The 25,783-nt window shown below is 43.1% G+C and overlaps 1 protein-coding gene across 2 annotated transcripts in view; it reads right to left on the reverse strand.

Moving 5' to 3' along the window:
- The window catches only part of CREB5 (cAMP responsive element binding protein 5), a gene marked incomplete at both ends in the record, with an annotated part of 215,293 nt that overhangs the window by 62,847 nt on the left and 126,663 nt on the right, over positions 1–25,783 (reverse strand). For both annotated transcript variants that reach the window (XM_082015240.1, XM_082015241.1), the window contains 2 exons: positions 3,025–3,135; positions 5,237–5,363. In XM_082015240.1, coding sequence (XP_081871366.1) covers positions 3,025–3,135; positions 5,237–5,363 — 238 coding nt within the window. The remainder of the gene's footprint in view (positions 1–3,024; positions 3,136–5,236; positions 5,364–25,783) is intronic.

The raw sequence follows: 25,783 nt of genomic DNA on the forward strand, positions 1-25,783 counted from the left end.
GATGTCATCTACAATACCTTAATATTTGAAGGAACATTCTCCTGAAAAAATTAAACCAGGAAACGAGCATCTTGGGTAGCAGTGTGGCTTTCCATAAATGCCAGGTAATACAAGCTGATTAAAATACATACAGATAAATAAATTGCTTATTATAGGAACATAACATTAATGCAACATATATTCTACATGTGTCTGTAGATGTGCTCATATATCAGACAATGTATGTATTTAGCAGACTGGCTTCCATTTCCTGCTACAAACTGATTATGAACCTGTCAAGGGTGTGAATCTTTTGCCACCTCTCTGGCTTTCTCTAAAAAACCTGGCATCACACAGCATCCGTACTGATACTATTTCTTCATATTTGTTTTACAGAAGCAAATTAAGTCATACACGTCACCAAACAGTGTTACAACTGCTGCGTACCAATGCTCAGGTACATACTTTCATGAGGCCAGAAGGATTTGGGCTCACATCTGGGTCTCACATCTAGAGGAGCCTGTCCTGCATTCTCTCATGTAAGCACAAAGAAAATGCTGATCCATCTGCCATGGATTTGGACGGCTGATGAGTCAGGCCCAAAGTCCCCCAAACTTCTCCAGTTACTGCAGTCATTAGCTGCGAGCAGCTTAGATGACTCTGACGAGTGTTCGAAACGCGTATTCTTCGCAGAGTGGGGCCAGCCAAAGAGAACATGAGCAGTGCTGGATGCACCAGCAGTAATAGCACCAGCGGGATCCGGGAAATCTGAAATCCCTTCCTAATGCAGGATGCAATCCGTCAAGGTACTAAGCACCCTCATTTTCGACTTTTTTTAAAAAGTCGCCAGAGTATGCGAAGTCTCGTGCTTTGAGCACGAAGCGAAGTGAAATGGTTAATAATAAGAACACACATGCCTGTAATACAGATGATTCAGATTTAAAATTCATGAACTTACATGTAAGAAATAATTTTGCTCTGAATATTTCCTACATTTTTTCCACTTTGTGTTCATGCAGAGTACTGTTAATAGATTTGTATTCCTCAAAGCAGTGGCTAAACGAAGCGGCTTTTTACATTACGTGTGCTCTCAAACAGAAATGAAGCATAAAACTAGAATATAGAATATTAAAAAAAAACCCTCGCATTTGAAAAGAAGAAAGGTCCTGGAGCTCCGAATTATGCCTCTTACTCTTAAGAGTTAATGTGTGTAGATTTTTGCTGCCTCTGGAAGAGTGGCAGAAAGCCCCTGCAAAGAAAAGTTGCTGCTTATTCACTATACTGTGTTTTGGAGCCGATATCAATTTCTGTCTGAAAGAACCGTGCCTTCATACGTTAGGTTTAGGGGCAAAACCCGCTTACCCACATTAAAAAGTAATTTGTATTAATGTACAGTTTCAGCTATTAAAGCACAGAATTCTCACCAGATCCACCAATAATTTAATCTTGTTCTTAAGTAGCCTCACACTTCCAGTAAAAAAAAAGCAGGGGGTGCGGAGGGAGAGTAAACTACAGAACCTTTAGTCCCCAAAACAGATGCCAGTTTTAGATTTATTCAGCCAAAGAGTATTTAGCTTGGCTCAGCTATGCTTGTGTTGAAAAAACACTTGCTTATTCCAAAAAGTTTTTAACAAGCTCTGCTGCAGATGCTGTTGCCATTTGGCATGTCACCGTCGCTGTGTGGTACAGCAGAGAGAGAACTCTTGACCACAGGTTTTCCTTGGCTGGGGGAGCCAGCGTTTTTGGCTATCGCTCTTTTTCTGGCCAACTGGCTGCATGTTTACGGAGTGTGGTTTTAGACAGGGTGTTAACAGAGGTTGGGTTAACAGCCTAACCCACACCAACAGTGAGGCGAAGGCATGACCTATCCAACCTAAGAAAACAGAGATGGAATAAGCTCGTGTATGTTGTTGCTCTTAACCTGAAGTCTCTTGCACGCACCATACCTATAGACAAGAAGATGTTTTTCTTTGCCTCAGGATAGATGACAACAACTTTAAAAGCTGTACCAGTCATGCAAAGTAGAAATATATAAAAACATGTGGTTGCTTAATCTTTGTTGGCTTGATTTCATTCTCTCACTTATGACAATTTTACCTTGGCAAAATGCCACCAAAAGAGGTTCAGTGAAGTTACTCCTGTTTTCCACTATGATGAGATATCTTGAGAGGATAAAAACCCCACAGAGTTAAACTGCAAACGTCTGTCCTTGTATTTCTACTAGCCGCTAAATGGCAGTTCTGAAACCAAAAAAGCCTAAGTGTTTCTACATTGATGAACTCGGTTCCAGGGATATTAGTGCCAAATACCTCCCAGAGAGTGCATATAAAGCTGAAGAAAACTTACAAATGCCCACTTTGTAGTTTACCTACATTAATCCTATACCAGTACATATGCCTGAGAAGTCTTGACCTTGTAAGACATACAACAACTTTAAAAAACACTATGACATATAACTCATATAAATAAATTATTTTTGTCCAAATTCTGACTCTTCCGTTTGACGGCAACACCTCTGTTGCACTCAAGCAGAAGAAAACATCTCAGTTTCATGTACATTGTTCAGTCTCCTTTTCTAGGACTGACACTACCCTGACACACCATGCGCCTATCCGGAAAAAAACAAAGACTATGTACACTCCCTCCACATCAGACACTTTTTACTTCACTCTTTACTAACTGACAATTTTCTTGAAGCCAAGTTGTGGGGCACAGACACCGTCAGAGAGCCAGCCAGATCATTTGCTTAAATTCTACTGACCTGCACCAAAAATCTCTGCACCAAAAATCCTATTTAACACAGTACGGATCAGATAGCCCACCCTTCACTTTGGCTCCTTCTCACCGAGAGTTCAGCTAGGACTAAGAACATCTTGCAAGTTCCTAGACACAAAGGCAATTACTGCAACGTATTAAAAAAGAGTATAAGGTATGACTAAGAATGAAGTAAGCAGTGTCTGGCTACATCCCCCACTGTCTGGGTAACCAGTATGCAAGAGCAATACAAGGAAAGAAAATAATTTTTTAAAAAATTTCTCTTTTTACCATTTTGGCTTCTGAATGCATTGGGGGGACTTGTGGTGAAGCACATGGATTATTGAGGTTCGGCCCCTGCATCCCCATGATGTTGGAGTTCATTGACATTTGTCGCTCCATCTTTTAAAAGAAAAAGAGAAAAAAAAAGGTTTGAAAATGTCTGGAGACATTTGCAAGAATTTATGCTCAGTTTCTATTTAAATGGACTCAGCTTTATTTCTTCAAGTCACGACTGGAAAAATAACAATCCGTGTTGTGAATCGCATGTGTGTATGCACGCAGGCGTGTGTTTCATCAGAATCGGCCCTGAGAACTCACAGCCAATTATAAAGAAAAAGGTTCTTTACTAAACAAATGTAGCAGCCACCCAGGTTTGCGTTTTTTTGTAATGATTTTCTCCCTTTCAGTATAACAACACTCGGAGTTAAGTGGTTTTAAAAGCATCACTGTATAAAGTTGTGGCTTCCCCTGTCAGTGCAGCCCAACTTAGCTTGTTAAAAACATAAATAAAAATCTACAATCTCGAGTATATGGAAAACGAGTTGGCTCTTTTTCCTTCACTCAGACCGCTCAGCTGAGAAGAGTTTTCCGTGTGTCTTGTAAGGGAAGCTTTCATGTACTGCTGAGATGGCACAAAACAAAGCAGAACTCCTCCTGGCTACCCAGAGCCCTTTCTGCAAACAAAACCTAATGGCAGTAAGGCCTGGGTAAAATAATTACCTGAAAAGAGGCAAGCCCTGTTACACCACTAGTCGTTGGCAGGGTTGACAAGTTGGGTTATGGTGCTGCTTTCAGCCAGAGCTGAGCATCCTGCCTTGCTTTGGGCCAGTCCCCTGAATCTTTGGCTCATACAAGAAAGAAGCTCTTGGATCTTCCTGAGCTCTTCCACGCAGGGGAGCTATTTTTTGTGCCCTGTGATTAGGTATTGACTCCCACCCTCCATAATCCCAGCAAGAATGGGTTCTGGGCCTCGGGGAGAGGACAACATCCCAGTGCCCGCTGGTGGGGAGAAGCTGCCTCCACCAAGGCCCCTTCACCATCTCCATAGGGGAGAAGCAGCTCCCACTGCCATCCCCTCCGCAGCCCTTTCAGGAGGGCTGTGGGGCAGGAACTGCAGCCGGGGCAGCCAGCGCTGATAGGGCCTGTCTCGCCTCCACGCTCGCGTCTCTGGGGCTCTCAGCCAGAGCACACCTGCTTTTCTGCGAGCAGAGCTGCCCAAAGGGCTCCCCGGCAGCAACCCGAAGCCCCTGAGCTTACACTGAAGCAGGATGTTTGCTCCATTTCAGGTTCCTTAGGAATCATGCCAGAAAAAAACTGCCCACAGTGACATGTCGTATATTTTTTGTGTTGAACTTCCTGGTCGATATTCCCGAAGAGCCTTATTGACAAGTTACTAATGAATAACTTACTAATGACTGCTCCAATAGCAGCCAAACCTGAATCTTTGTAGCCCTGTGGAATGTCCCCCTTGCTCCAGCCAAGCCAGAACAAGCAGTGCTTTCCTCCCTCCCATGGTCAATCACTCTCAGGTTGTCTTCCAAACTTGACTTCCATTCATCGTGGAATGAAACAGAAACTTCTCCTTTCCCAATCCCCAGTTCCCTGTGCCATCCTTACTCATCTCCACCCCTAATCTGCCCAAATGTCTTATATTGAAAGGATTGTTAAAATCATTTAAGAATTTGAAGCTACAATTGCAAAGCACCCCTTTGTCTCCCAGAAGATGGGAAATATTCCCACCTCTGCAGAAATGAGTGGAAGATGAGCAGCGATCATGACCAAGTCTAATTAAGTGCAAGTTACCAGGCCAGAAAAGTAGGCCACATTTCTTTCTTATTGGCAGTTATCTCCCACAAACAGGAGGATTACTTAGAGTTCACTGGCATAGCTTATGTACATGGCTTTTCCAGTTTTGTCTGACATCAGAAAAATCTTTTTGTTCCAGCAGAGACGTACTGATCTCACCTACATGACCAAGTGTGAGAACCAGAAATTTTAGTCTCATGTAAACCGTTTCTAATCACGCTCACGCTAATTAACATGCCATTAACCGCACCAGAAATACTCTTGTGTAAGGTGAAGCAGTGAGAAAGGCCCAGCTTCCTTAACTCACTACACTTTGATTTTTTAGGAAATCCAGCAAACTTTCACCTCTGCATAGGTTGAATTGTGCAAAAACCCCCCTTCCTCCCCCTCAAAAAACCCAAACCAGAACACTTACAGGCATGAGTACAGCAGAAGATCCAGGCATGGTAGGGTTGGGCAGGGTGCCGGGCATAGAGGCAGGCATAGGCTGTCTTTGTCGGTTGTGTAGGTGCAGTAGTGAAGACAGAGAACCTGGGACAGGCCTAGGAGAAAAGGAAAGCAAGCTGTCATGGGCTACGGAGACCAAAACAAGCCTTACCATGCCAGCCATTGCTCGGCACAGGCAACTCTAGACAAGCAGGCGCAGATAAGCCAATCCAGCATTTGTCCTCTCCTGCATAAATCAGTAGAACAGAAAGTGTTCTAGAAACAGATGAATCACCTTCCCTTTACTATTTATCAGTTAAAGCACAAATATAGCTCATCTGACAGAACATGAATGTAAACCTACCAGCCGGTCTCAGTCTCTGCACCTCTGCACCTTACAGTGACCAGCAAAAGGTTTCTACAGACAAAGCAGGAAAACTTCCTGGCATGCCACATCAGTGCATTGCTGTAAATTCAGCCCTCAGGAACAAAAATATCTGGACGATAGTTTTGCAGACTGGGACAGAAAATTAAACATTCTTAAATAAATTTTGAAATTTGTTATACTATTTGTATAGTAAACTACTCTAAAATGAGTATTTCAGCTCACTCTTGACATTCTTTCCTGTGAAATTCTACCAAGCCTTTGTTCCAAAGCAAGGTTCCTGATTTTACCAGTTAGCATGTCACCAGGACACAGAAAATGGAAAAAAAAGAAAGAAAATTAGCAAAATTACATTCAGATTAAGTAGTTTGTAAAGGCAAAAAGTACGGACCATAAAAATGCAGAGTGAGTTCTTTTGGCAAAAGGAGTTCAAAAGATGTAGAAGGGTTTTTCTAAGTACAGCACAGGGAAAAGAGCGCATGCAGGAAAGCAGGCCCGCTCACAAAGAAGAATAATCATTAAATTAATGGATTAAACAAAGCTGGAACTACTCTTTGAAAATAGCCTTCAGGAATGTGGTCTTGGGAGTTAGTTAAATTGATCATCTCTTTTTTTTTTTTTCCCCCAACTTTGAAGAAGGTGTGAATTGCTTGAAGTTTGGGGTAAATATAACTTGTTACTTTTTCAAAAAGCATGAAAATAAGAAAGCCTTCACATACAGGGAAACTTTGCTAGTACAAGTTTGTATGTTAAATTCTCACAGAGCAGCATGCTCTGTAGTTTAGTACATGGTTTACACTGTTTATTAGGCAGGAAAGGTATATGAGAAGGACGGGGGAGAAAGGGGCAGAGTCTGGGAGCTTGAAGAGCCTCTACAGAGGGGAGCATGGAAAGAGTCTAAAGACATTTAGAGCCTCTCAACATCAGGGATGATTTTCAGCCTTGTCAGAAGCATCCTTTGCTTCAGTGATGAATCCACTGCTAGCCACGAAAGCCTCAAAATCGGGCTGGGCTGGTCAGGGAAGAAGAGTCATAACCTCAGAGACGCAAGGGAGAAGACAGTCGCTTCTGCCGCTTGGTCTGAACTGTCACTCCAAACGATGGGGCTTTACTTCTCTCCCCTCCAATTTTAAGTGATATTGGCAATCACAAATACATACAGCCCTCCTCTAACTTCAGCTGTCACTTCCATTTACCTAACAACAAGAGGCCAAGGGCTGTAAGCAATGGGATTCACAGACGTCCCGTATGGAGGACATCACAGCCAGGCTCCCAAAGTGGAGGTGCCTGCCTCATGGCAACAACAGCTTTTTCTGACCTACAAGTCTCATTCTCTTCTGCCCAGAGCTCAACCAACCTAATCTCCTCTTCCCTAAAACTCCCCAGTGTTTTCCATCCTTGGATTTTCAGTCCTTCAACCCTCCTCTCTTCAAGACCATTTCTCCCAGAAACATCTCCGTCCCAGCAAATGCCACCTCAAGGTCCCTGCCCTGCCCACCGCCGCGTACCCAGACACCCCTGCTCCTCCCACCCCTCTGCCCTCAGCTGCCCTCTCCTGAGCAGCTGCCGTGACTGAACCCATCCTTTTGTCTTGGTTCTCCATGGAGAGAAAAAGCCTGTGTTTTAAAGGATGTTTTAAAAATCCCCCCAGACACATACCATACTCATTCAGAAGGGGACAAAAAAAACCCCAAAACAACAAATGTAACTCAGATACAGACAAGAAGCTCCTCCTGTGCCTCCCTGGTTATCTGCTGATGGAGGAATATGATATACTTTACATCTTCATACCCCCAAAAAGAAACTCAAGACAATGCCTCCCAAATAGCTGGTGTAACCCTGTGAGAGGGTGCGAGAAGCACTGTGAGGGAGCAGGAATCTGCTTCTGGCACAGGGGACTCTACAGTCGGCTCAGCACAAAGCTCAGCCTGGGGAGCTGTGGAGGTGGTGTACGTGGAATGGATGTGGTGCAGGAAAAATGAGCTCAGAAAACATGCTTAAAGTACAGGGCCCCTGTGTACTTTAATGCTGCTTCACTTTGAGGGTCTGCATATGCTTTACACCCATCCTACTCTCCACTTAAAACACAGCTGCTCCACGTACCAGCGCTCATTCACACAAGAGGACTTGTGTGAATCATTAGGACAGGCTCAAAACAGCAAGAAAAGCAAATTCAGTGATCCTTTGAAAAGAAAAAAGCGAGGCGGTACCAGGCTGAATGTGAGGAGGAAAACAATCTCAGCTGGGTTCCAGAGGCTGTGGCGACCCCACCAAGCAGAGTCCACTTCCAACTGGCCCATCCTCACCGCAACTACAGCCCTGCAGAGCAGCAGACAACAAGCTCGAACAGGTCTTCTCTATCTCGTACTTGAAAGTATGCACCAGCCACCAGTGGGAAGGGCTGAGACCCCCACGCTGGGTGGGCCGAGAGGCAGAACAGCATGCTGCAGCCCCTGCCGGGGACACACCCCGGGCGTCCTCCCAGGAGAGCGGGCAGGGAGGAGTGGGCAGGGAAGGAGAAAGAGCTGGTGCAATCTCACGCCTGTCCTGCGACACGACTGAGGTGTGCACCCACCTGCCCGCCGGAGCTCTGGACCACTCTGGGTCCACCGGCTTCGACACAGCCTACGGGAACCGCGCTGGTTAACAGGAGCAATGCGTTCAATAAAAACATCACTTGAGCTTTCGGTGGGACCAAGGTAAAACAAGTACCGTGACAACAGCCACCCCCCCTTATTCATGTCCCACATACAGACCCATTGTACAATTCACCAGTTTCATAATAAGCTTAGGTGTTAGGCTGTTTGACAGAAACTTATTTTGGCCTGACCTACGCAATTTGTGAAAGTGATTCTCAAGGGACTGCACGGTTTGAGCTTTGCTTATATGTTCCAGAGCCAAAAAAATTTCCAAAATTGCTTTAATGAGTTTGAGAATATGGGACTTGGGCAAAAGGGAATTACTGGTATTTATTAAAATGGCAAAGAAGCTTCCTTGCTGTCCCCGGTTTCACCTTTAATGCTGCTTCACTTCGAGGGTCTGCATATGCTTTACACTTAGCTAGAGGAAAAAAAAATCCTCAGTACTTCAGGTATTTGTTCTTGCTACACTACTTGCTAGTCTGTTCCCAAGCGTGCTTTTGCAAAAAGCTGCAGAGCAGCCAGACAAACCTTGTGCTTCAAGATTAACCCTCTCTCAAAAAACCTGCAGTGCTTCTGCCACCAATAGAAGTGCTACATAACGCACAGCAGATTCTGCTCCGCATCGGGGAAGCCTGACACTGGCCGGTACTCGGGGATACTTCTATTGCTCCCACACTGAATGCGGGTCAGCGATTAGCACGCGTTCGAGTGCGCTCGCACAGAGCTCAGGGAACGTGTATGGCACGGAACCGTACGTTTGTCTAAGACATTTCTTCTTCCAAGGACGACACAATCTCTGCTGTTGTTGCTTTCTACCCTGCAGCAAAGAAAGTCAGTGAGAGTTTATAATTGTTACTTTTAATGTTGGACACGTTGACTCTGCTCCTCTCTTTGTAAATGCTGAGGTGCTGCCTGCAGCCTGTCAGTCAATATTGCTGACTGAGGGATTTTAATTCCTTGGCACCTGTGTTGCTAAATAAATAGGGTTGTTGGGCAAACAGCCCACAAATAAAGGACAGATAAGATAGAGAACTGGCAAGTGCTCAACCTCACTGAAAAACTGGCCATCTGTGGGTTTTTTCCCAACTTTAAGAATTTCCATTGTGTTCCAGCGGGAGCCTGCTATCGGCCACGACGGGGTCTCAGTCAGCGTTTGTACGCTCTCTCTTTGGGCGTACGCAGCCTGCATGGATAGCGTTACGGTGGCTTAGTAAAGCATCACGTGTTCACCAAACTGCTGTAACTGACCATGCTGGCTCCCCTCCATCTGCATGGTCGTGCTAACACCGTGAGTCATCCTTACTAACATTTAAGCAGATGGGTGGTATCCCGCTAAGCCATGGTGACTCGATCATGTTCTATCATATGACTCTATCCAATGATTAAAGATAACTCCACTAATGTAATCAAATATCTATGATATATACTTCACTATGTGCATTCTTGATTAATACCAAATATCCTGTCTGCTATGATGCAACAGCTATCTGACCCAGTTTTCTAGATTGTCTGATGACTAAACGCTACATTCGTCTATTAAAAGACTAGGCTTCCCTTAACTTCTGGTCTTCAAGAACAGTTCTGCAGATGACAATCTGCTGCTGAGGTCTCATGAGATTAGGTTCATACTGACCTAGACCATTCAGGGCTACGTGCAGAAGGACTGATGCTATTTAAAGTATCACTGCAGTACGTTTTCTATTATGGTAAAGCACTCTGGCTCAGTGGGTCTTACCGTGACCCCTCACCTGCTCCTTACTCTCTTGCATGTAGCATTTATGCAAGGCCAGCAAGAACACCTACACCATAACACAGTTTATTCTACTTCAGTTAGCTCTGGTGTGGAAAAAGAAAAGCCGTTATTATATGGTGTTGTGCTGGAGCAAAGGAACTTGTCTCTTGACTTTCTATGGCCTCCGACCCAGCCAGCTCACGCAGAAGCAGCCCACAGGTAGCTGGCTGTGCTGTGGCAATTCGCCATGTTGGGTCAGCGCTGGCTCAGGCATTTCTGCACCACGCTCCAATTACGCAACACAGACTTGCCCAGACTTTCATCATTTTTATATATATGTACGTATATATATGTATGTACATACATATTTATTACAAAAGTGCCTAGAAACCTTGGTTTAAAAACTGTGGGTGAGGTCCTGCCCCAAAGAACTTGTAGACCAAGGATAAAATGAGGGAGAGCAAGTGGAAGCAACAGGGAGGCGTGGGGGAATGTAATGTAATGAGGAGCAACAACTGCATACCAGCAGCCTGGATCTTTTCAAGGTATGTCAGTACGTGCACGTGGTCTGGGTGGTTTTCAGGCTGAAGCACTCACGTAGCCTACCATGCGAAGAATGAGCACAGTCGGCTACAGTCTACCTGCTGAATGTCTCACGGACAACCAGGTATTGTCGCAATTAAACATTTCGTTGCTAAAAAGTTAAGTTCATTGGAGTGTGTGGTTCTACAGAGCACCTGCAAACTGCTTCCACAGCAGCTACTGAGGCCAGAGTACCTGACCCAAGTGCTGTCCTTGGCCTTCAATATTTGAAAAATCCAGTCAGAGGGCAAAGATGTGGAGGGGATGTTTTAACCTGAGAAAAGTGTACTGGCTGGAGAGGGTGCCTCACTTACTGCTGTCTGCTGCTGTTTGATCCACAGTGCCATTATTTAAGGCTACCAATCCAACTACAGCTTTCCTCATTTGTGGCCCATTATTTGAGATGCTCCCTCTCCCCAAAGAGTAGGGCAGCTCTGTCTAGTTTCAATTTATTCATTTGTCACTCAGAGGAGGAAAGAAAAAACAAACGCAAAAGAAAGCAACAACAAAGCATTAGACAAGTACTTAGAATACCTCGCATAGTTGCAGGGACCTCACCTGACCTGCCGTATCCCATATTTAACGATGTTTTAATCACAGCATCACCAGAGAGCCAAGCTTTCCAAGAAGTGGGAGGTTTGTGTCGCCAGGTTTTTCAGAGCGCCAAACCATAGTCAGGGGAAAAGAAAACTGGCACCTAAAATCAATGGCTCCCTGCCAACCTAGTAAAGATCCTTGTTTGCATTTCTCAGACAATTCAGACATCTGCATGATGTGGGTAGATTATTATTATCAGTAGCAGACATTTATACTGTTGTGGTGCCCAAAGGTCCCAGTCGGGACTGGGACCCCATTGAGCCTGGCACTGTACAAACACAGATAAGAGACAATTCTTACACAGTGTGTTTACAATCTAGAGACACAAAACAGATGAAAAGTAGAAGACGGAGATAGAACACAGAAGCAAATAAATATGCTACAGAATTGGAGACAGTTTAGTGGCGCTCCTCTGACTGCTTTTTTGTTTCTTTGTATGTTTTTTATTTAACTCTCATGCTCAGAAATTACATGACCGAGGAAGTTTGCAAGAGGAAGGGAGTAACTAAGATTGAGACACAGGAAGGGCAATACTCTAGAGAGGGAAAATTGTGGCTCATAACTTAGAGGATTTGGGGAGCATCTAGACAAAGCTATGCTTTCTGTAGAGATTTTTAAGCAGAGTATTCACACAGAATCACACAGAATCACTAGGTTGGAAAGGACCTTCAAGATCATCAAGTCCAACCATTAGTCCAGCGCCACCATGTCCCCTAAACCATGTCCTGAAGCGCCACATCCACACATTTTATGAACACTTCCAGAGATGGCGACTCCACCACCTCCCAGGGCAGCCTGTTCCAATGCCTGACCACTCTCTCAGTGAAGAAATTTTTCCTAATATCCAATCTAAACCTCCCCTGGCGCAACTTGAGGCCATTTCCTCTTGTCCTATCACTAGTAACTTGGGAGAAGAGACCGACACCCTTGTCACCACAACCCCCTTTCAGGTAGTTGTAGAGAGCGATAAGGTCTCCCCTCAGCCTCCTCTGGACTAAACAACCCCAGTTCCCTCAGCTGCTCCTCATAAGACTTGTGCTCCAGACCCCTCACCAGCTTCGTTGCCCTTCTCTGGACACGCTCCAGTACCTCAACATCCTTCTTGTAGTGAGGGGCCCAAAACTGAACACAGGATTCAAGGTGCGGCCTCACCAGTGCCGAGTACAGGGGCACAATCACTTCCCTACTCCTGCTGGCCACACTATTTCTGATATAGGCCAGGACGCTGTTGGCCTTCTTGGCCACCTGGGCACACTGCTGGCTCATGTTCAGCCGGCTGTCAACCAGCACCCCAGGTCCCTTTCCGCCGGGCTGCTCTCTAGCCACTTCTCCCCAAGCCTGTAGCGTTGCATGGGGTTGTTGTAGCCAAAGTGCAGGACCCTGCACTTGGCCTTATTAAACCTCATACAGTTGGCCTCTGCCCATCGATCCAGCCTGTCCAGATCCCTCTGCAGAGCCCTCCTACCCTCCAGCAGATCAACACTCCTACCCAACTTGGTGTCGTCTGCAAACTTACTGAGGGAGCACTCGCTCCCCTCATCCAGATCATCAATAAAGATATTGAACAAGACCGGCCCCAGAACCGAGCCCTGGGGAACACCGCTTGTGACCGGCCGCCAGCCCGATTTAACACCGTTCACTACAACTCTCTGGGCTCAGCCATCCAGCCAGTTCCTCACCCAGCGAAGAGTAAACCTGTCTAAGCCACGAGCCACCAGTTTCTCCAGGAGAATGCTGTCCACAGTCTTTCCCTCATCCACTATGCGGGTCACCTGGTCATAGAAGGAGATCAGGTTGGTCAAACAGGACCTGCCTTTCATGAACCCATGCTGGCTGGGCCTGATCCCTTGGTTGTCCTGCAGGTGCCCTGTGAGTACTCTCAAGACCAACTGCTCCATAATCTTCCCCGGTACAGAGGTCAGGCTGACAGGCCTGTAGTTCCCAGGATCCTCCTTCCGGCCTTTCTTGTAGACGGGCGTCACATTGGCAAGCCTAATTCAAGCCTATTCATATATTCTCATATATGTGTTACCTTAAGGTATTTTCCCAGTGTTGGACAAGAAGAGATTTCAGCCTGGGAAAGAGAAACTAGCTGATGGTAAAGACACTGGCAAAGTGAAAGTGATGCTTGACGCTGTAATGAGAAACTGGAGGACTGAGATAAGATAAGGCTAAGGCGTGAAAAGTCTTAAAGACAAGAAGTTTGATTCAGAAGTGAAGGGAAAGCCCATGTAAGTGTTTGAGGAGAGCGGGCACAATTAAGATAACAAGCTATACAGAATTCAGCAACGAGCATCACAAAAGGAATAAGATGCAGCAGACAGATATGAAATGATACGGACAAAGTCAAATGCAAGCAAAGAGATGTTACTTCTCAGTTCACGTATCCCTTGATGTCACGAAAGAAGCTGTTCACTGGGAAAAGAGAAACTCCATCAGAAATGCATTCTTGCTCACCTGCTTTAATTCACAGGGAAAGAACATCTAACTGAAGGGAAAGAATAAGCCGGGGGGGGAAGGACAGGCAATAGATAGATATACAGTAAAGTACTAGAAACCTGTGGAAAAATGCCTCCAAAATTTGTTAAGAATTCTGTACTTTTCACCCAAGCTTGTAGGAGAAAAGCCCCACAAAGCAGCAGCCCCACTGCTGTAATGCATTCAGTGGGCCAAACTCTTATTTAGAGATTTAGTCAACGATAAATCTTGCCTTTAGAAACCCCAATTGTGCTAATGCCACCTATATTTCCTGAACACATGTTTAAGGAACCTCTGCAAATTCAGCGTAAGTACAAGGACGAGCAGGTCCTTGGAAGCCTCACAGAACCCATTAACATTTGCCTTTTGGCTCTTACAGGTCTTAGAAACTGCTGGTTTCAATCTTCTGTTCCCTCTAAATATTTCACTGGGTCTTATTGCCTGACCCATTACAAGAAAAATAAGAAAAGCTAGAATGGTTTCTTAGACTATAACCTCCTCGGAGAAGTTTATGTTCTGCACAGTGTTATGCACACAGCTGGAACTCACAAATGATACGTGGAGGATAATGGCATAGTTAAAGAAAACAAGGAAATACTGCGGAAGGCAGGTTCAAGGGATTATAAAGAACTAGCTCATATAAAAACACATTCTTGTAATAAAATAAAAAGTGGCATAAAACCAAAAAACTACAGCATAAACATGATTTGATCATAAAAGCAAGCGACAATGTCAAACTGATTCCACTGTCATCATGGTCTCCTGGCTCAGACAGGACCAAGCTTAATTCTTCAGGAATACAAATTATTTTTCATCAGCACAAATAAAGGTGTATCAGTTTTCACTGAAGAAAAAAGGTAGCAATAATACACAAATGTACCAAATGGCAGTTGACTTAAAACCAGGAATCATAACCGTAGTAAAGCTTACACAAACACTTTCTAACATGTCCATTCTTTTTAAGGGTCGGGCTTAAAACTCCAGCCTGGCAAGCAAATTCAGGAAAACTTGAAAATTTAATGCTCATTGAGGAAAAATGTCAACAGGTTAAACAGCTGGAAAGAAACCTAACCCCAGTATCCACACAAAAGTGACAACTGAACACCAAGTAACTCTTCTGCCAGGCTTGCACTACCTAAAGCTGCTTCATTTGCTCAAGTGACTCCATTTGGAAACACGTTAACAGCACTGCAAATGGCTTTTATCTGACCTTCATAACTTTGCATCTGAAAAGAATAGTAAGTTTCAAAAAGGATGGAGAAAAAGCTCCTTTTACTCTTAAAGGGCTGAGAGGGTATTTGGAGAGCGCTCTGTGAGCGCTCACTACCAACAGATCCCTGTATGGGAATGTGGTAAAAAAAAATTCTCAAAATTCTCTTTCTATTTACCCTTATTATTTGGACCAGTGCAATGTAATAGAAATACTAAGATAAAAGAGCTTTGTAAACCCTGTTTTATAATAAAAATGAAAAAAAAAAATCTTTTTGAAGTGATTTATTTTTCCTTTTTTTGTTCTTTTTTTTAACTTCCCAAACAAAGCAGAAGTTTGTCTCTGAAAATAAGACGGTGAATTACAGCAAAGTCATGAAAACAAAGAACCAACAGTTTCTCCAGTGCAGGCTTGTTACCATGAGCTAATAATTCCAGACTTTAAGCAAGCTGAGCCTCTTTTTTAATAACTGCATGCCTCTAGGCAAAGTATTTCTACTAAAAATTATTGAGGCATGGAACAAGGCAAGGTGTGTGAGCTAATGTTGGATTGTTCAGTTACTAAACCAACTCCTATAGCAATGAGCCTGCTCTGAACTGACAGATTATTTCTCTGTATACACTTGTATAAACACACTGCTTAAGGTCGAAATCTGTGTAAGCTTTCTTTTCAATTAAAATGTCAAAGACGACAGCACATGTTTTCACTGTCTTCCACAGGATGATGGATGCCGTGGCAGCAGTTTCATGGTCCTGTGTTTCAGAGATGTTTGCCTGCCTGGGTGCCTAAGAAAGATGTACTTGCTGATCTTCTCATTATGCCTGCAGGCAGACAGGACTGCTGCGGAGACCTTACGCTTTGGATGGCTTAACATCTCTTGACTTTTTCTTCCTCAATGTCCCACCATCTACCCCCACATCCAATGTTGGAAAAGTTAGAGCAGGAAGGTTGTTGTGCCCAAAGAGGTTGGGAAGAGTGTCCTGAATTAAAACACCAGATTGTTACTTAAGTGACAGGCCTTAAATCCCAGGCTGGCTTCTGACCATGGTCAATTCACTTCAGGCACCTAACTTAGGTTCCCACAGAAACACAGTTGCTCTGGCTAGTCAACAGAAAGACACAGTGCACCCCTAAAGGAGCTCCCAGCAATTTAAAAAAAAAAAAAGGGGGGGGGGATTAATCTGAATCTTTACATTTCTTCAGCTCCACATCTGTGAAAATGAATAAAACTTTACCCATCAGCTTCTCATTCATTTTCGTTAGTCTAGAGCTTGTACGAAGCCAAAGATGGTGGTTCCAAACGTTGCTGGGTTTCAAGACCGTGTGGCAACACAACTCATAGCACACGTAGGCATAATGCTACAGATGGACCTGGAGCATTGATTTGGTCACAATTTTGCTAGAAAAAAATTGATGAATGAAAAGAGTCTCAGTGAGAGCAAAACCTCCAGCATGTGCCACTGGCAGATTCAGTGTGTCTAATGCTGACAGGACACAACTGTGCTGTATGCACTACGGAAAGCAGAGTTTGCCCACAGTCACTAGTGAGGAAGACAAGTAGGTATATACATGTGAGATGGTTTATTTACTGAGATTTAAATTCTACCCTCAGCACCAAAAATATTATAAAAGTAACACATACCATAGAGATCATTAAGAAAGGCATTATACAAGAAAACGCAAACATGATTTCATAAACAAAATACCAAATAAGTAAAACAGAAAATTAGAAGCTTAGAAAAGACTCAGATGACATACGACATCAGTGGCAGACCAAAATCCAGCTCTCAATCCCATCCTTTAACAAGAACACCGTGGAGATACTCAGTGCTTTTTAACACTCATTGCTTCCCTAGCACTTCTGCCACCAGCACATGCTCCCGTGGTGCCAAGCTCTCTTCCACAGCCCGGAGGAAAGTTAGCACTTGTGTGTGGCCCACCACGGTCACAGCCCCAAATGTGCTCAGTGTCTCAAAGCCGCTGGCTGTTTCAGTGAGTGGCAGTGGGGGAGGAGGGAGAGGAGTACATACATGAGGGTGTACTCTCAATTATCTGTTTAGCAAGTCACCTCCAGGTGTAAAAACGTCTTAGAGCTGCCAAATAGCTATATATCTTCAGTGACCCTCTTCCCACCCCCAACCCACTTCACTGATTCCTTTCAAACTTTCATAAAGATCAAAATGAATATATGCCATTTCCTAGGAGGAAACTTTGCACACACTTCATCTCTTAAACATGCTAAAAATCCCAACTGACAGCTGTATTAGTACAAATTATGAGAAGCACGGGGAAGATGTGAATCTCAAGGTAGAAAGAACAAAGTCGTGGAGAACTGCTGCAGCTGTACTTCAACGGAGATCAGCTCTGAGCCAGCGTTGTCCGCTCTCATTATTTAAAGAGCTCACGTTGCCTTCTCTGCCTACATCTCAATGGGAGTTACCACTGACTGAGAGCATCAGTCGAGCAAACAGGAAATCCCAAACTCACCTACAGCATTTTTTACACAGCTAAGGCAAGTTTCACCCAAGGGTGGAAATCATGTTAGTTGCTACTTGCTAATAAAGTCCCCCAGAAGAGTGTATATTCCTGAATAGTGTGCTCCAGAAATGCCCCACGGCAATGACGGAAGCACCACAGGTAGCGGCTGCTGGAGATTTCACTGACACTTCGATGCTGAGACAGGACGGCAAAGGTTTCCAGACGCAAGGGGAAGAAGTGGCAGCTAGTAAAAGCCATCATCCACTCATGTGCAACCACAGATACATGGGAAAATTTCTCTCCCTACGCATGCATGCACACTAAGAGAGACAGCAAAAAAGAGCAGGCATTGGAAAAAAGGTTATTTTATTCTTGCAACAAAGTCTATATTGTCATCGCAATTTCCAGACACTATCTGTGCCCACTCCCTCCCTCTTAAGTACTGGTTTGAGCATGAACCTGCAGCTAATTTTGAGGTTGGAGTTCATTTGTTTTCACATCAATGCAATTAATTTCCACTGGAAAATGCATCTCAGGCATTCAATCAAAATAGGCCTAAAATAATTCTGAAAAGCTCATCTGTCTCCAATCTACATAATGTTTTAAAAATTGGATGCATGCCCTGCAATAACATTGCACTTCACAAAGCTTAAAGCTCTAAAATTGAGGGTATCAGTTACATTGAAACTGTAGTAAATTAAAACATCCAGTTTCTGGTTTGCATTGATTTATAAATATCGACAAAACTACAATCACAGTCATTACCACTTTGGGTGCTCTGAGTTGAATTTTCAACAGTTCGGGGTAATTTTCATTCTTATTGTGGCTACAGTAGCCTTTCAAGTTATAGATCAAATTCCAGATAACATGTAAATCTTAAATCTTAGTTTTAAAAATATGCATACAAACCAGCCAATACTTATAACAAAAAGCAGCAAATCTAAGTGGTCAGTAACACCAGATACCAAGCACATTTTTTTAGACTCTCCAGCTTAAAGCAGAAAGGATACCTACTATTACAAAATGTTTAAATAGAAGCAAGTGGAAATAGGATGAAATATGAAAAGGCAAATATATCTTTTTTTTTTTTTCTTTTACTGGGAATTTGCTGTTCTGAGTCGTTCTTTAGAATAAAAGAATCAGAAGCATATTAAAATCTATTCTCCTAAAGAGCTTTGCATATTAGTCTACCTGGTGACCTTCAAAATGTGCTTGTTTATGAGCAATATATCACTGAGGAAATATAAACCTGAAGAATAAAGAGAGCTCACGAGCTGTAACCCAGTTAACACAATAATTTGAGAAAACAATATGAAAAGCATGAACATATCAACAGCAATAGAGCCAGTTCTCAATGGTGTAGAGCAGGCAGCTTTGCCAAAGACAATGGATTTAAACCAACTGGGAATCTCACTCATACGCACACATGCACGCACACTCCATAAACACACAGTATGTAACATGCATTACATCTAATTGTAAAACAAGCTTTGACAGTGATCTATGTCTTATGCTTCAAAAGAAAACAAAAATCCTCATCTTACACCTTGACATCTGTGGACTACTACCAAGTCATTTCTCCTGACCCCTGGTGGTGATTAGCTTATGAAGGAGGAGGATCACCATAATATTCACAGCATTTCTCCTGAAAGCACTGGCCAAATTCTGCCCTTGCTGCTCTTCTCGATACCGTCCCTGAAACCAATATGCTGCTCTGCAAACCAGCCTTCCATTATTCTTTGCATTCATCATATTTGCCTTGTACAGCACGTACAGTACAGCTGAGAAAGACAAGGAGAGGTTGATCCTACTGTGGCAGATGTTCTTCTGGGCACAATGCTCGTGCCATTGAAGTTCAGAGGATTGCTGCTAATACAGTCATTTAGAACAGAATACAGCCCATAAAAATGTATGACACCTAAGAAGATACCTTCCTAAATTATACTCTGAAATGCTGACTTACATGTATTAATGATACACTACATCGCACTACGAAAACGGGTTTATTTTACATCTTCACCTTATAATTTGTACTGATGTTTCCGGTTTAGTGCTTCACAGCTGGTTTTTGGTTGTGGGTTCTTTTTGTCTTGAGAGACATGTTGTCTTAAAGAGGAAACATTCTCCCAAACCAGAACTTTGTGTTGAAGATTAAGACAACACCCACTGCACCAATTTATAGTGCTTAATGGGCAGTAGGCAGCCATGCAATAGCTCAGGTCATCTTCCATGATGTCTGCAGTACGAACTAACACACTGTTAATTTTTTTTTTCTGATTATTTATTTCATATATCTTTAACATGAACCGTAAGTGTTCACACATACTCCATGAATAGTTTTGGTTTGCACTATTTCTTTTTTCCTCCACTTTCCCTTTGAGAGCCACCACTGAGACAGTGCTTTAGCGAGAAACATGCCATGCCAGGGGAAGTAATATAACAACAGTATGATCGGCAAAGTCAAAAACTGAATTTGGTGAATCTTGAAACTCTGAGGGTGCTGGATAACTTTAAGGTTTTGTACCTCACAGTTTTCAGCGTTACAATTCAGCAAGGAGGGACCGTCTTTGCATAAAATAGTTTAAAAAGACCAGGCTAACCAGGTTAGAAGGACCTCTCTAGCTGCAATTTGCACGGCTGAAGTAATGCCACCCGTCTAGACAGGGCCCGAGTCTCCCGTAGACACGCAGGTCTGAAAAACAGCCCCTCCAGGCACACGAGTGTCATTTCAGCTCGCACTGACTGCCCGACGCTGTGAAACCAAACTCCGGAGTTCTGGCTTTCAGTGAAGTGCCACTAGAGCCCTTGGAATCAACTGCAGCGTTTGCATTAAGCGTTTCCAGATTTACACTGTGGGAACTGGTACCCTGGAGTTGTCGGTGGAAGGCCTCTGACAATGTAATTTGTTTCTCCTGCTGGCCTGACAAAGTCAGAGCATGCTGACATTCAAGAAACATTAGTTGTTGGGTTTTTTTCTTTTTTTTTTTTTCAGCTGTTTGCTTGGAGCTGTTGGGAGGGCAGAGGAAAAGGACTGGCAGCTTAGGAAGGGGAAGAGGCAGAAGAAGGAGGATGGAATGGAGAAGATGTGCCCTTTTCTAGACGTCTCCTACAAAATAAGCAAAGTGTTTGTCACACGTACCCTGAGACACGCCGATACAGTGCAGGTGAACATGTGAAAAAATGTTAACTTTACCTAAACAACTAAGTGGCAGCTCCACTTAGTTTACAATAACATCAGCTCTATTTGATTTGGCCCACAGGGAGCCAGACATTTCACTGATCTGGTTAAAATATCTCAACAGTCATATAAATAGGCCCAGTCAAAGCCTGTTGCATCACCTGCATTTATTTTTTATTGTTAATATTTAGCAATGGAAGAAAGATACAGATCTGTGCTCTATACACTTGCCATCTCCAACAGTATGATCTCAGCTCAGAGAGCAGCAGGAATTTGCACAGCAGTGAGTATGGCTGATTTCCAGGGGTCGGAAGCCATGGCTTACTCGCTCTTGCCCCGCGTTTTCTGTTGTCGTTCCGTTTCATTTTTTTAAATAGGAAAGGCAAATATGAGGAATGCAAAGAATAGTTGCAAAGTCAATTGCAGGTCAGATTGTTCTGGGTTTTTTTTCCCCTGGTCTCTCTATTTTGTGAAGCACAGATTTAGCCCTGATATTAGCCTACCAGATAATGAGTCCTTAAAATGGCTTATGCATAAAATTTGATGAAAAACTGAGTGTTTGGGATGAATGATTCAGATGTGTACCTTTTACACCAACACAGAAATCTGCCTTTATCTCTTTCTCTATAGCAACAAACTGTCTGAATCAACAACATTACACCTCATATAAATCTGGCCCGGTCTATGTAGAATATGTAACAAAAGTAATATGTGTCTTAAGAGAAGAAAATGCAGCAGTATATATGCAAGACACTTTGCATTTGGCAGACACATACAACCAGCTGTTTGTTCTTTAGCTTGTGGCTATACATCTATTGGGACGTTCCCCACCCCTGTAAACCTTGGTTAGCTCCTGGTCTTATTTCCACTGTAGATTTAACCCTAAGCCATGGATAACTGTAGTGTTCGGAGTTTAAAGTTGTGTCATTTAGTATCATTTCTGACATCTCCATACATTATAATGAGCTGCTTTTTCACAGGGGACTTGGGATCTGATTTTAATTTGCGGTAGGGTTATGGTCACAATAAACGTCTATTTCAGATATTCATGAGAAGTCTCTAATGCAAATGGAAACAGAAAGTGGCTGTTGTCTTGTAGTTTCAAAGCCATGTACGTAAAACACACCATGGAGATCCGTTCCACATGGAAACCCATTATTGATCCACCATGGCGGCCTTGCTCCTGCCCTGGCAGTGGGCACTCCCATGCCAAACTGTCTCAGCAGGTTTTATAGCTTGCATAATAAAAGAACAGGTTATGAAATCATTAGCACCTCAGCTGAGGCTGCCACAGGGATGCCCCTCCGTGTTCATTGTGAAACGTTGCTTTGGCAGCTGCATCCTAGAAGCATATTTGGATGTTGTTGCTTCAGTATCACCGCACAGAGTGGGAAGTAAATCAGTATTTTCATGTTCTGAACTTAAGTGGAGGGGTGAAGTCTCTCTGGTGCACCTCTAGGCTAATTCTCCCTATTTACACACGCCTAATTATAGGCACGAAGACCTCTGGAAAGCCCAGATGCCTCTCCTCACGCTTGCAGCCCTACGCAGCCAGTGCTGCCAAGGACCTGGGCCATGCCTAGGGAGGCTGGGAGAGGAGCTTCGTCAAGCACCACACGTTCCAGCTCCCCTCATCCCACAGGCAGCCATGGCTAGCGGTGCTTCAGAGCAGCCCAAATGCATCTGAGGGCTGCCCTCCCCTTGGCTGCAGTCTTCGCTTGGGGTACAACGCACCCCAAGCCTGTTGGCACTTTCTCCTCCGTAAATACAAGCTCAGGTGAAATTCTCAGTCCAAGCAGATGAAGCTAAACTTGCTTGCCCCTCCATAGGAGAATCCAGATCCCCAACAGAGAGAAACAAAATCCACTGCTGGTCACTGAGCAAAGCATCCAGGGCCCTTCGGACGTTCCTTAATTCCAACCCTGAGACCCTTCTTGCAAGGTTCAGAAATATTTGTGAGCCTTGCCCTTGCAAATGAGTAAGGTAACACAAGTGTGACCTGGGTCGAGGACAACTGGTGCCCCTAATTATTGAAGAACATGAATGAAGGAAAAGGGAAAGTTAAGCAACTTGAAGGAAAGCACTCGCACCAGGCGGGGAGGGGAACTCGCTGGAGGCAGTGAAGTTTTACTGACTTGAGCCACCTGGGGATCTCGTCCACTGGTATCTGCAAAACTGAATTCAGTCAGTTTTACCAACTGTGTGAGATAGAGGACCCAAAGAAAGGGCCTGTGTCAATCAGGTTCCTGAGCATTAAGTAAAATTAGCTTTATGTTACCATCTTTCTGAATCATTGCACCGGGTCATGATTTAAGGTGCTGAGGCTTTTTAAAGCAGCGTAAGTAAATAGCTAAGCTTGATGTGATATAAAAAGCACCACAACAGAAAGGAGAACTTAATGTAGTAATGAAAATCACTTACTCTTAATCATCCCTGAGACAGTGTTTTTACAACGCTACTTGATTTATTCAGCTATGCTTGTTGGGATTTGAGTTTGGGGTTCTTTTAATCATCATCCCAAGTACTTTATTTAAATGTCTTTGATGCCTTTTCTTTAAAAGGATTTGCTAAGCAATAAATCATACTTATTTGCAAAGGTGACCCCCAAAAAATCCCAAACAACCCAAAACATTACGAGGAACATTTGGGAAAATAAGAGGTTTGGTCACAGGTGTGTAACCAGTGTTGCCCATTTCTAGAGCACATTATTGCTTGAAGACTTACTGAAGCTCACATTCAATGCTGCTGACAAGCATGCCACTTAGTGTTCGAGACTGTATGAAAGGTTGTTTGCTGCGTGATTTACGGCGGTGCCCTTAACGCTAAATAGGAAGGACTGTAAACTACCTGTGCTCTGCTGAGCAGCTCCACGCTTCCCCTTGCGTGGAAGGGCCTCAGCTTTTGGAAAAGCTGCACAATTTCTCAAGTGAGTACACTCTTGTGACACTGAGGCTAGCCAGGCCACAAACTATTTTATTATGTTGTGCAAAAACCTATGTGCAAAAAAACCCTCTTTAATTAAGATAGAGCAACCAGCACTGCGGTTATAATTACCTTGGACTGCTTTACCCACGGGCATAATGAAATAAAATTGGGCCCTCTATATTTTTTTTTTTAAACTAAGTAAACCCAAATTAATTTATTCAACTCAAACCAGACAGGTTTCTCTTTAAAAGGAAGGCATATATGGTTGGAGGGGCTGGTGCAGGAGGCCGAGTGACATGCAATGATGACTGTGAACTGCAAACTGCTGGCAAAACATTTGGCTTGCCGTTGGTCCGTGGCCAGTATTTTCCTTTGTTAATGAATCCCACATCTTTTCTAAGTTAAGCATTTTTTTCTTCTCCCCCCTCATTTTATTTGAAACATATTTTAAATATTTTTGTTTTTATGACGTCGTGGAACATGATACAGCCCCCTCCTAACCTTGAATATGGGAAAATCAATTAAAATTTTGACATTAGGAGCTATGATATAAACATATGGTTCAACTGCTCAGACTTCTTTTTTTTTAAGCAACATATCAAGGATCAGCACAAAGAGAGATAATCAAATGAGAACTCCATATTACTGGATAAAAATGATACCAACTGAAAGTGTATCACAGCCAGAACCTTGTTATTCACGAAACACAAAACCCCCTGCAAATTTGGCAGGTTTTGACAGACTTCCTCTTAGACTTAGGATTACATATTCTTCATTTGTGTTCTTTTCTGAGGAAAATGCCTATTAAAAAAAGATATCCTGAACGCCGCGTTTAATATTTAATACATTTTGTCTCACCCCAAGAACCTTCATTTTATGACTTAAAGAAGGCAAGCTTAAAATGGAGTTTTATAGGCTTCCTCATTAACTTCTGACTCTTCCCTGAACAAAATAGAAAAAAAAAAAAAATTGAGAATTTTCCCATCAGAACAGAAACATGGTTTTCAAATGCAATGAACATTTTGGGCATCCAGTCATACCTGCCCTACTGACCACTAGTTCTCAGGACTATGTGACAACGAAAACCCTTCCAGGTCCCTGTGGTATTTTAAATCATTAAAAACCCAGACAGACAAAATGGTAAGTCACTGAAACTCCAGGGAATACAGGCACCAAACAGAAGATTTAACTCTTTAGGTCACTACACACAAGGTTCCCACTGAAGAAGAAGCTCTTCACAGAAGCCTTGCATGATTGGAAACGGTATTACAGGCAGCTTAAAGCTGAGAGTTATTTTTAACCTGTCACTGGCAAGAAAACAGGTTTTTTCAATCATCTTCTATGGACATCTAGTCTCCGATCCTGCAAGCATCTAGCTACATGAATTTACATGCCCTCCTTTAATATTCTCGAGTCTTACAAACCTTACAAGATTACTTCAGCCACTGTAACTCATAGCTAGTTCTACCGATGGCAGAGATGACGGAAGTTTAGCATTTGTGGGGCATTTGCGGGCCCTGCAACCCACACCGGGTGAGGACAAAGGTACACTGGAAAAAATTAAGTTGCAAAAGCCTTTTCTACACCAACCCTCTTACTTTTCGTAGCGTGAATGCTGCCATGCTTGTGTTAGAAATTACAAAGCTTTTTGTAGAGGTTCCTGGTATCATCTCAAACTCCAAAGCTGTATGAGGATAGAGACTTCAATTATCTATAGAGTATGTGCAAATTGAATATACTCTCTCTAGCAAACTGAATTCACTTGCATTGTAACAGACGTGATTTATGCAGAAAATTGCAGCCAAGCTCAAAAGCTAGAGCTGGACTTTTTTCCCCCCCAGTCAAATAGAATATTTACCAAAAACAGCGCTTTCAGGTTGACCAAAATTATTAAATTAACTAATAAATTATATTTAATACATCTTATAGGTGGAGAAAAACAGACATTTGGAAAAGCAAAGTTTTTTAACATTTCTAAATGTTCCAGTTTGAAATGACATATTAATTTGGAAATTTACCTAGCTCATTTTAAAGAGTTAATTATCTTGTAAACCTGAAAAGTTTTTTGCTCTTTTTTATTTGCACAGAATAATTAAGAAATTAAGTGATATCGAGTTAACCTAAATTATTATTTTTTCTTTCAGTCACTTAAGTCAACAAGTTTGTTATTCACATAGAACTAGCTACTGTAATAGCTCACCTGCCACAAACACACCAATGACACAAAAGAAACCTTAAATCTGTCAGGTTTTCTTCATTTACTCTTCTATTAAAAACAACCTAATATTCCAACTCATTCCTCTCTTCTATGTGCTCTCTCCTAGATTTT

This window comes from Phaethon aethereus (assembly GCF_964289735.1).
Source record: "Phaethon aethereus genome assembly, chromosome: 2".
In the NCBI taxonomy this organism is placed as follows: domain Eukaryota; kingdom Metazoa; phylum Chordata; class Aves; order Phaethontiformes; family Phaethontidae; genus Phaethon; species Phaethon aethereus.